Source organism: Oncorhynchus kisutch, linkage group LG1 (genome assembly GCF_002021735.2).
Source record: "Oncorhynchus kisutch isolate 150728-3 linkage group LG1, Okis_V2, whole genome shotgun sequence".
NCBI lineage: Eukaryota > Metazoa > Chordata > Actinopteri > Salmoniformes > Salmonidae > Oncorhynchus > Oncorhynchus kisutch.
In genome coordinates this window covers 36867837-36879814 of record NC_034174.2, presented here as the reverse complement: position 1 = coordinate 36879814, position 11978 = coordinate 36867837, and the positions used below count along the sequence as shown (strand labels likewise).

The window sequence follows — 11978 nt, the reverse complement described above, 5'->3', positions numbered from 1 at the left end:
GAATATTTATTAGAAAGGAGCATCAAGCTCATCCATCACCTTGCAATTTCTCTACCCTGTGACGATCGTATTGTATTTCATCTGTAGCCTCATAAATGGCATGTTTTCCCAGAGTCGTAGTGGGAGGGTCACATGTCATTGCGTGACTCCAAGTTTCCTTCGATATGATTGTTATTATATCAATATGTGCATATAAAAGCGTTTTCACCGACGTCTCACATGATTCATTTTACCAACACAAAAAGAATCCACCTTGTCTGTCGTATTTTGTTTTGTTGACATTTGGAAAGTTTACCGACAAATGTGCTGTTTCTATCAGGCCTGTCGTGACATTTTTTATCCAACGTACTTTACTGGCCTACAATGTTTGGATGGATAACTGGTTATAGACACTATTAACTCCACTGTTATCCAGTGGAGAACCTCAGCCCTGTGGGGGCCCCTGCTGGTAAAATAAGGAACCCAAACCTCATTGATATGATAAAAGAATGACCTCAGCAAAACACAGAAATGGTTGAGGCAGTGGTTAAGGCAAATATTTATTAAAACAAAGCAATCATTTCATACTTCCATAACAATGTTTTGCTTCTGGGTCAATACACATACTTAGATTTTCCCTCATTGTCCTGCTAGTGGGGGTTTGTTAAAAGATTCTGGCTGGGTTTGGGGCTTATCTTTAACTCCAGCCCCTGGATGTATTTCATAGATCTGTTGTATTGGCCGATGTCGTTGTTACAGTTAAGCAGATTCACAACTTCTGGTTTCCCGTAGAGTTCCCCTAGTTTGGCTTTGAACTTGGGGACTGTCATCATGTGACTCTGCCATTGGCCACATTCTGTCCCACGTAGCCCAGAGCAAAGGATTTCTTATATTTTTTGTTGTCGTATAAATCAGATCAAAGCTAATTTTATTAGTCACATACACGTGTTTAGCAGATGTTATTGCGGGTGTAGCGTAATGCTTGTGTTTCTAGTGCCGACAATGCAGTAATATCTAACGAGTATTATAAACTGGGTGGTTCGAGCCCTGAATGCTGATGGGTTGACAGCCGTGGTATAACAGAATGTATACCACGCGTATGACAAAACATATATATTTACTGCTCTAATTATGTTGGTAACCAGTTTATAATAGCAATAATGCACCTCAGAGGTTTGTGGTATATGGCCAATATACCACGGCTAACGGCTGTATCCAGGCACTCGGCTTTGCGCCGTTCATATACCACACCCCCCCGTGCGTTATTGCTTAAATATCTAACAACTGTACAACATATACCCAATACACACAAATCTAAGTAAAGGAATGGAATTAAGAATATATAAATATATGGACGAGCAATGCCAGAGCGGCATAGCCTAATATACAGTAGAATAGAATAGAATAGAATACAGTATATACATATGAGAAGAGTAATGTAAAATATGTAAACATTATTAAAGTGTCTAGTGTTCCATTTACTAAAGTGGCCAGTGATTTCAAGTCAATGTATATAGGTAGCAGCCTGTAACGTTCTACTGATGGCTATTTAACAGTCTGATGGCCTTGAGATAGAAGCTGTTTTCAGTTTCTCGATCCCAACTTTGATGGACCTGTACTGACCTCACCTTCTGGATGATAGCAGGGTGAACAGACAGTGGCTTGGGTGGTTGTTGTCCTTGATGATCTTTTTGGCCTTCCTGTGACATCAGGTGCTGTAGGTGTCCTGGAGGGCAGGTAGTTTGCCCCCGATGATGCGTTGCACAGACCGTACAACCCTCTGGAGAGCCCTGTGGTTGCGGGTGGTGCAGTTGCCATACCAGGCTGTGATACAGTCTGACAGGATGCTCCCAATTGTGCATCTGTAAAAATTTGTGAGGGTTTTAGGTGCCAAGACAAATTTCATCAGCCTCCTGAGGTTGAAGAGGCATCGTTGCGCCTTCTTCACAACACTGCGTGGGTGGACCATTTCAGTTTGTCAGTGATGTGTACGCCGGGGAACTTGAATCTTTCCACCTTCTCCACTGTGGTCCCGTCGATGTGGATAGGAGGGTGCTCTCTCTGCTGTTTCCTGAAGTCCACGATCATCTCCTTTATTTTGTTGATGTCTTACTCACGTCTGACCAAACACCTGTTGTAGGAAACAGAGGCAACAAACAGGGCCCAGACCCGCCTGGCCACGGAGCACTCAACAAACAGGTGGTATATGTTTTCAGTGTCAGTGCATCCATGGGGGTAGCTCTCTGTACATGCTATGCGCTGTCTATACATGAATTCCCTAGTGGGGAGGAAACCATGAACAGCCATCCATGCAATGTCTTTCTGTTTGTTTGTGATGCGGTGCTGAATGACGTTTCACCATACCTGCTGCGGTCTACGGCTGAAATGGCGCTTAGGTGGGCGATGATGTCCTTGAACTTCCAGCATGCCAGCCCAGCCGTGGGCAGACATGTCCTGAACCCCAAATCTCTCCATGTATTGTGCACTGGTGGAGGGTCCCAGCACAGTGTTCTCGATGGTGCTGAGTCTGAGGGTTCTGAGGATGGGGGTGGCAAAGTACCATTCAACGTGGCTGGCTTTCCTGACTGTTTTGCAGATGTTGGTGACCAAGTTGGATAGTCTCTGTGCCCTAATGATGTTAAGGATGTCTGTGACCCCCTTCCCCATGTTCTCAAATGCTTTGTACAGGGTGCTGCGCTTGAGTCGTTCTATCTGGCTCCCCCAAAGGTGAACATCATGCATTCTATCTTCTTCCTGGTTGTGCTGTCTGGGGGAACACCCTGCCTAGGTACAGGAGAATGGGGAGAATGTTTGCCTTCAAGACCAGGATCATTCTGAGGGACCATGCGTTCCATTCGCTTCTGTTGGATGTGGCAGATGGTCTCCTCTTAGCTGACGGAGCCACCTCCATCCCTCTGGAAGGTGACCACAAGCAGCTTGATGGTCTATGTTTTGATAGGGAACGAGGTAGGGAGAGTCTCATGCCAGTCCTGTGACAGGTACAGTTCTGTCTCAGCCTCCAGTATTTATGCTGCAGTAGTTTATGTGTCGGGGGGCTAGGGTCAGTTTGTTATATCTGGAGTACTTCTCCTGTCCTATCCGGTGTCCTGTGTGAATTTAAGTATGCTCTCTCTAATTCTCTCTTTCTCTCTTTCTTTCTCTCTCTCGGAGGACCTGAGCCCTAGGACCATGCCTCAGGACTACCTGGCATGATGACTCCTTGCTGTCCCCAGTCCACCTGGCCGTGCTGCTGCTACAGTTTCAACTGTTCTGCCTGTGATTATTATTATTTGACCATGCTGGTCATTTATGAACATTTGAACATCTTGGCCATGTTCTGTTATAATCTCCACCCGGCACAGCCAGAAGAGGACTGGCCACCCAACATAGGAAGAAACCTAGAGAGGAACCAGGCTAGGTTTTGGCCTTTCTAGGGAGATTTTCCTAGCCACCGTGCTTCTACACCTGCATTGCTTTCTGTTTGGGGTTTTAGGCTGGGTTTCTGTACAGCACTTTGAGATATCAGCTGATGTACGAAGGGCTATATAAATACATTTGATTCGATTTTTCACTCCCCTGTTGACAAGGGCACCAGTGGTTGCACAGTAGTCGTCCACCAATTTTGTTGCTGAGGCGATGGAGCAACTATCTGGGCCGATGTTGGTGATGTCGTCCATGTATGCAGACACTTTAAGCCTCTCCCCCCATATTTGGTAGCCAGGGATTCCTGGTGTTGACCTGATCTTCTGGAGAAGAGGCTCTAGGTAGAATATATACCCCAGAGAGGCTAAGGGGCAGCCTTGGTGTATGCCGGATCAGATGAGGAATGGGTCTGTGATGGTGTTATTTACCAGAACCTGCTTGTGATGTTCTGGTAGCAATGGATGAGATGTTGAGGGAAGTTCATCTTGGTTAGCACCATCTGCAGGATGCCATGGCTAACCCTGTCAAAAGCTTTCTCGTGGTCTAGAATGAGAAGGACGGAACACACTAAACGTATCTGGTAAAGTGTTGTGAAATGTAATACTTTATCAATTGTATATACAGTGCATTCGGAAAGTACTCAGACCCCTTGACCTTTTCCACCCATTTACTCTTTTGTTACATTAGTCTTATTCTAAAATGGATACCACAAAAAAATCCTCATCAATCTACACACAATACCGCATAATGAAAGACTGAAATATCACATTTACATAAGTATTCAGACCCTTTACTCAGTACTTTGTTGAAGAACCTTTGGCAGTGATTACAGCCTCAAGTCTTCTTGGGTATGATGCTACAAGCTTGGCACACCTGTATTTGGGGAGTTTCTCCCATTTTTTCCTGCAGATCCTCTCCCAGGTTGGATGGGAAAGGTCTCTCCAGAGATGTTCAATCAGGTTCAAGTCCAGGCTCTGGCTGGGCCACTCAAGAACATTCAGAGACTTGTCCTAAAGCCACTCTTGCGTTGTCTTGGCTGTGCGCTTAACCTTCGCCCCAGTCTGAGGTCCTGAGCGCTCTGGAGCAGCTTTTCATTAAGGATCTCTCTGTAGTTTGCTCTGTTCATCTTTCCCTCGATCCTGACTAGTCTCCCAGTCCCTACTGCTGAAAAACATCCCCACAGCAAGATGCTACCACCACTATGCTTCACCGTAGAGATTGTGCCAGGTTTCCTCCAGATGTGACGCTTGGCATTCAGGCCAGAGTTCAATCTTGGTTTCATCAGACCATAGTCTGAGAGTCTTTATGTGCCATTTGGCAAACTTTAAGCAGGCTGTCATGCGCCTTTTCCTGAGGAATGGCTTCCGTCTGGCTGCTGTACCGTAAAGGCCTGATTGGTGGAGTGTTGCAGAGATGGTTGTTTTTCTGGAAGGTTCTCCCATCTCTCCTGAGGAACTCGGAAGCGCTCTCAGAATGACCATCGGGTTCTTGGTCACCCCCCTAACCAATACCCCTGTCCCCCGATTGCTCAGTTTGGCCGGGCGGCCAGCTCTAGGAAGAGTCTTGGTGGTTCCAAACTTCTTTCATTTAAGAATGATGGAGGACACAGTGTTCTTGGGGACTGTCAAAGCTACAGAAATGTTTTGGTACCCTTCCCCAGATCTGTGCCTCGATACAAACTGTTTCGGCGCTCTTTGGACAATTCCTTCGACCTCCTGGCTCGGTTTTTGCTGTGACATGCACTGTCAACTTTGGGACCTTATATAGACAGGTATGTGCCTTTCTAAATCATGTCCAATCAATTGAATTTACCAATCAAGGTGTAGGATCATCTCAAGGATGATCAATGGAAACAGGATGTACCTGATCTCAATGTTGAGTCTCATAGCAAAGGGTCTGAATACTTATACAAATAAGATATTTACGTTATTTTTAATACATTTGTGAACATTTCTAAAAAACCTGTTTTCGCTTTGTCATTATGAGTATTGTGTGTAGATTGGGGCAGCAGGTAGCCTAGTGGTTAGAGCGTTGGGCCAGTAACTGAAAGGTTGCTAGATTGAATCCCAGAGCTGACAAGGTAAAAATCTGTCTTTCTGCCCATGAACAAGGCAGTTAACCCACTAGGCCGTCATTGTAAATAAGAATTTGTTTTTAATTGACTTGCCTAGTTAAATAAATGTGAAATAAAAACAATGATGAGGAAATTAATTTAATCATTTTATAATAAGGTAATGTAACAAAATTAGGAAAAAGTCAAGAGGTTTGAATACTTTCCGAATGCACTGTAACGGCCTTAATGTGGCCCACTCTCGACCACCATGTTGGACTTGTTGGAGGTAGGGGTTGGTCACCAATATTTTGACCCCGTCCGCTCTGGCAGTGTTGGAGCCTGACCAGATAGAACCTTCCAGGTCCACTCCTCCTCCAGGAGCATGTACATCTCCTTGTATGGGATGACGCACACCTGGAGGAGGTAAATGTCTGCAGAGTTATTGGAGAGGTGTCCCAGGACAGTCTGTCATCTGTCTGGAAACCGGTGTTGAGGGTAAATAGAGTCAGGGACATAATGAGTTATGTAGACGGTCCAGTTCTGGTTTTGGCCACGTCATTGCAGATTTGGATGAGGGTTTTTTTGTGGAACTGTTGCACTGGATGGCCAGGGGAGAGGAGTCTGGGGCATTAATTAGGTATGGTAGTGTGGTCAGGGACAGTTGGAGTGGACATTTTATTCACCTGCATTCAGAATGACTGTCAGGGCTAGAAATATTGATAAAGAAGACTACCTAAACAATTTAAACTGGAACAACCCTTTCAGTAACAGTAATATAAATGTAACTAACTGATTGGATTACCTTCGAAAAATATGTTCTTTATCTTTCTGTAGCATAAAATTGGTCAATCAATCAATGTATTGCAAAAACACAGACGCTGGGAAATGATAATGATGGGCATGGTTTTGATAGACACATTTTAAAACCAATTTATACTTGATCCAGAGGCTTCATATTGAGGGTGTGACACAATTGCGGAGCATCCCGAGGCATGCAGAGTCCAAATCAATCTCTGTACTGCATCACCCTGCCCCTCTCAAATTGTTTTACAATGCAGAGGGCTCCGTATAGCTCTGCAATGACATGATTGGTTGACGGTAGGTGGGGGTGGTGACGTCCTGTAAAACACAAGCTCACTTCCTTGACAACTTCCTTCACAATAGCTCTGTTCTGTTCCGCTAAGCGCAATAAGTATGAGCACCCTGACAGTTGCGGAGGCTGCATTGCAGTAAATGCTGTACGGCCACTTCAGTTTTTGGATTGACCATGCAGAGCCTTTCATTCTCCACAGAGTAAAATTTACACAATCACACTCTCATACTCAACACTGGTTATTAACACCAACACTGGGGTTCCCTTTACACCACGGAGTGTGAATTTCACTTAGAGAGTTAATTTAAATCCTGAATCAACACTACAAATGTTAAACTGAAAAATCAACACTCAGTAACACTGGCCAATTTGCTGTGTAGTCACTGGTGATAGCCTGATTGATCCTCACGTTGTCTGAGGCTTGGTCCTTCTCCTCCGCCATGTCAGCCTGACCGAGCTAAGACACTGAGAGAAAGAGAGTCAGTCAATTTAACCATTTTGTTTGTCAACCAATAAAGCCAAGAGGTCTCCTTTCTTACCTGTGGTTCAATAAACGAGGACTTTGTTTTACTCCGATGTTCATTCCTGAGAGAGGTGAGGCATGGTGTCTACATGGAAAAGATTGAAACAGAAGTTTTTATTGTGGGATCGCTGCCGTGTTTGATTAAGAAACCAGTGGAGGCTCCTCCTCAGCAAAAACCAAAACGTGCACCCGGGGGCGGACGACTCTACAACGTGTGTCAAACTCATTCCATGGAGGCCCGGGTTTTGGCTCCATCCTTGTCCTCGATTGATGAATTAAGGTCACTCATTAGTAAGGAACTCTCCTCACCTGATTGTCTAGGTCTTAATTGAAAGGAAGAACCAAAAACCTGCAGACACTTGACCCTCGAGGGAAGGAGTTTTGACATCCCTGCTCTACACCTATCCCTCTCACAGAACCAGGAACCTCCACTGACCCCTGGGTCTAGGGCTCCCTTGTGTGCCTGCTTGCCCCTCAGGTTGTCCTTCCTCCCCTCTACAGACCCATATCCTGACCCAGCACCTGCAGCAGCCCCACTTCTCATTTCCCGGTTACTGTTTTTCCCGTTCCCCAGTCCCAGCATCAACCCCTGGCCTCCAGTCCCGGCCCCAGCACAGTTCCCAGTTTTCAGTCACAGCACCAACCCCTCTGGCAACCCTGGACACAGCAGCAGCCACCACAACGCTCACCCCATCCAACCGCTGCCATCCCATCCCAACTCAGACCTCACACCTTCCCCTCCCCCAATAACAAGACACAGACAGACTGCCAACCACTCCACCAGACCAACCACTCAAGAATTAAAAATAAATCATCATCAAATAAAACATAGACAGGCAAGATTTACATTCAGCAACCATTGTTAAACAAAGAAACATAAGTCGTGATTTATTTTGTAATCTGCTTTTTTTCCCTTGTGTATTTTTGAGTTAACTGATTGGTTTCTTAGGATATTTAAAACTTTTCATTTGAATGTCATTGGAATTATGTATGATTTATGCATAACCAAATACAATTACCAATACAGGATGAACCCAGTTAACAAAAATTCATCCTAAGGATCACTGGTAGTGATATCTGCGGTCCTGTATGTGTAGTCTAACACTGAATACAAGACACTAAGACATTAACTGCACAGATGGAAAGTCTTTATTTCATGTTCTATTTCATTTTACTTTCAAGACAAATAAAATTCAAAAAGTGAGTGAGTAACACATGATGACAGTTCAAGAGATCGTTTCCCCCCCTGCAAAGCCCCGTCTGTCAAGTACATTATGACGTTACCCATAGATGCTAAGCCAAAGTCAGTTTTGTGTTTTCCCTTATGTTTCAGATAAGATTTACATCAAGAGGATTTGGGTCCTCCACCGGCGCAGTCTCCTTTATAGGTGGCCATAGCCTGCCTGTGGAAGTGGGGGAGGAACTGGTGTATGCGGAGGCCAGGGTCGGAGGCCAGAGTTGGGCCCAGATAAGGGTTCTGTCAGTGGGCTGGGGCGCAGGCCAAAGACCTCCAGGGCTGGGATGGGGCCGTAGAGGGTGGGCAGGTTCCGGGTTGGAGCCTTGCGCGGGGGTCCCAGGGAGGACTGGGGGAGGAAGGGCCGGGCGGTGCAGGGTCCTGGGGCAGGCCTGGGGTGGGGGTTAGGGTGAAAGGGGTGGGTGTCACCCCCTAAAATGCCACAGGGGGTGCTAAGGGAGTGGGACAGAGTCCTGGGAACCAGGCGGAGAGGACAATTTCTGCTCATCCCCAGGCAACGAGCCCCCTTCTGGTGCTCGCTGTGGAGTGCCAGAGGGCGCTCTGTTGCCATTCTCTGAGACAACCTCAGAGTAGGGGAGGTGTGCTGGCGCCCCAGGGCTCCACCCTCTTCATCTCTTTTGTGGAACCTATTCCCCCTTAACCTTGATTGGTTCTCTTTGCCTGAGGGGTGGCGGCATGGGGATGGTCTATGACTGGAGGGTTTGTCCTCTGTTTCTGAGGCTGATTGGTTGGTGCGGGTGTGAATGTGTGTGGTGAGAGGGGGGTCAAGGATGACACGGATTCTATGTGGGGGCAGTCGGGGTCGTCTTAGTGGGGCTCCCTCCACCAGCAGGTTAACTCCCATGTACTGAGGGACTTCAACTGTAGCCTGGGAGAATGAGGAAACGAGATATGTTCACACACTCCTGATGGTGCCTGGGTATTATTCATGCCTCATAGTATCTGGGAATGCTTTGTATAGTCTGCATAGACTCATCATATGTGATCATCAAGCTTGTGTCTGGATGATCTGCATGTATGTCTGTCTATGCATACAGTGGGGCAAAAAAGTATTTAGTCAGCCACCAATTGTGCAAGTTCTCCCACTTAAAAAGATGAGAGAGGCCTGTAATTTTCATCATAGGTACACTTCAACTATGACAGACAAAATGAGGAAAAAAAATCCAGAAAATCACATTGTAGGATTTTTTATGAATTTATTTGCAAATTATGGTGGAAAATAAGTATTTGGTCAATAACAAAAGTTTATCTCAATACTTTGTTATATACCCTTGTTGGCAATGACAGAGGTCAAACGAGGTTTTCACACACTGCTGGTATTTTAGCCCATTCCTCCATGAAGATCTCCTCTAGAGCAGTGATGTTTTGGGGCTGTTGCTGGGCAACACAGACTTTCAATTCCCTCCAAATATTTTCTATGGGGTTGAGATCTGGAGATTAGCTAGGCCACTCCAGGACCTTGAAATGCTTCTTACGAAGCCACTCCTTCGTTGCCCGGGCAGTGTGTTTAGGATCATTGTCATGCTGAAAGACCCAGCCACGTTTCATCTTCAATGCCCTTGCTGATGGAAGGAGGTTTTCACTCAAAATCTCACGATACATTGCCCCGTTCATTCTTTCCTTTACACAGATCAGTCGTCCGGGTCCCTTTGCAGAAAAACAGCCCCAAGCATGATGTTTCCACCCCCATGCCTCACAGTAGGTATGGTGTTCTTTGGATGCAACTCAGCATTCTTTGTCCTCCAAACACGACGAGTTGAGTTTTAACCAAAAAGTTATATTTTGGTTTCATCTGACCATATGACATTCTCCCAATCTTCTTCTGGATCATCCAAATGCTCTCTAGCAAACTTCAGACGGGCCTGGACATGTACTGGCTTAAGCAGGGGGACACGTCTGGCACTGCAGGATTTGAGTCCCTGGCGGCGTAGTGTGTTACTGATGGTAGGCTTTGTTACTTTGGTCCCAGCTTTCTGCAGGTCATTGACTAGGTCCCCCCGTGTGGTTCTGGGATTTTTGCTCACTGTTCTTGTGATCATTTTGACCCCACGGGGTGAGATCTTGCGTGGAGCCCCAGATCGAGGGAGATTATCAGTGGTCTTGTATGTCTTCCATTTCCTAATAATTGCTCCCACAGTTGATTTCTTCAAACCAAGCTGCTTACCTATTACAGATTCAGTCTTTCCAGCCTGGTGCAGGTCTACAATTTTGCCTTTGGTCTTGGCCATAGTGGAGTTTGGAGTATGACTGTTTGAGGTTGTGGACAGGTGTCCTTTATACTGATAACAAGTTCAAACAGGTGCCATTAATACAGGTAACGAGTGGAGGACAGAGGAGCCTCTTAAAGAAGGCTCCTGAGAGCTGTGAGAGCCAGAAATCTTGCTTGTTTGTAGGTGACCAAATACTTATTTTCCACCATAATTTGCAAATAAAGTGTACCTATAGTGAAAATTACAGGCCTCTCTCATCTTTTTAAGTGGGAGAACTTGCACAATTGGTGGCTGACTAAATGCTTTTTTCCCCCACTGTATACTCTTGGCCTCACCTGTTTGTAGATGAGCTGAAAGCCCCCTGTATAGGCCCCAGGGTCTGCCCGTCGGTCCAGCACCACCTTGAGGGTATCCAGCTGCACGGCAGGGCAGAGGCGGGCGGTGACTGCCGTGGAGGGGGCCATCGTGGGGCTGGCGTTGATCTCCAGTAGCCAGGGCCTCAGGTCCCGACCCAGCATGAAGTCTGCCCCGTAGAGCTCAAAGCTGCCCCTGCGCCCCTCCACCAGGTCCTGGGCCGTCTGGAGGGCGTGGACCACTGCCCGCTGCATCCCAGGCACCACCAGCGCCCCCCACGATGCCCCCTGGCCCTGGGCATGCAGGAAGGCCCGGAACTGGGAGCACGACCACATGTTGTCCTTGGGCACCTCCGGGTGGCGCCATTGAGACGGCTGGAAATGCTTCTGAATGGAGTTGTTACACAGGTGGACCGAGCTGATTGAGGTGGAGAGAGAAAGAGAGAGATGGACAGAATGGACTATTGATATTTTTGGTATTACTGCTCTAGAATACCTCTTGATAAAGGAAAACTGATGTGGATCAGGTAAATAAGCACGTTCTCTCTCTCTCTCTCTCTCTCTCTCACTCACTCACTCACTCACTCACTCACTCACTCACTCACTCACTACCCCCCCTTCTCTCTTACCTAGCCAGGGTTTGTGTGGAGTAGGGTTGGGTGGAGAAGCGCAGGTAGCACTCGCGATAGAACCACACGGTCAGTGGGTTCCAGTCTGTGACCAGGAACCACTGGCGCAGGTCAAACTTGGTGGCATAGACCAACAGGGGGCGCTCCAGGTACTTCTGCACCACCCACTTACTGTCCTTGATTAAGGATGGGTCACTGTCCACCAGCCTCAGGATATCCTCCAGGCGATTCATACACATTATACCTGGAGGGGAGTGGGAGGAGAGAGAGGGTGATTTAGAGGGAGGGAGAAAGGGGGGCCGAGACAAAAAGAGAATGGCATATAAGATAGGAAAGAGGGACAACAACAACGAGAGGGAAAGAGAGGAGTACAAGGAAAGAAAGCAGGGGGGTGAGGGTGTAGGGGTAGACATTAATAAGATATGAAAGAGAAAGAGTTACAAAAACACATGAACATTAA

At 46.6% G+C, this 11978-nt stretch overlaps 1 protein-coding gene across 5 annotated transcripts in view; it reads right to left on the bottom strand.

Moving 5' to 3' along the window:
* Positions 1-8202: 8202 nt before the first annotated feature.
* ttll3 (tubulin tyrosine ligase-like family, member 3) overlaps positions 8203-11978 on the bottom strand; it is a 15237-nt gene continuing 11461 nt past the window's right edge. For 4 of the 5 annotated variants that reach the window (XM_031822897.1, XM_031822910.1, XM_031822901.1 and 1 more), the window contains 3 exons: positions 11519-11762; positions 10872-11307; positions 8209-9194 (listed from right to left, as the gene is read on the bottom strand). In XM_031822897.1, the coding sequence (XP_031678757.1) occupies positions 8454-9194; positions 10872-11307; positions 11519-11762 (1421 nt within the window). In that variant the 3' untranslated portion in view covers positions 8209-8453. Of the gene's footprint in view, positions 9195-10871; positions 11308-11518; positions 11763-11978 lie in introns of all 5 variants that reach the window. The other variant, XM_031822913.1, reaches the window with a different exon arrangement.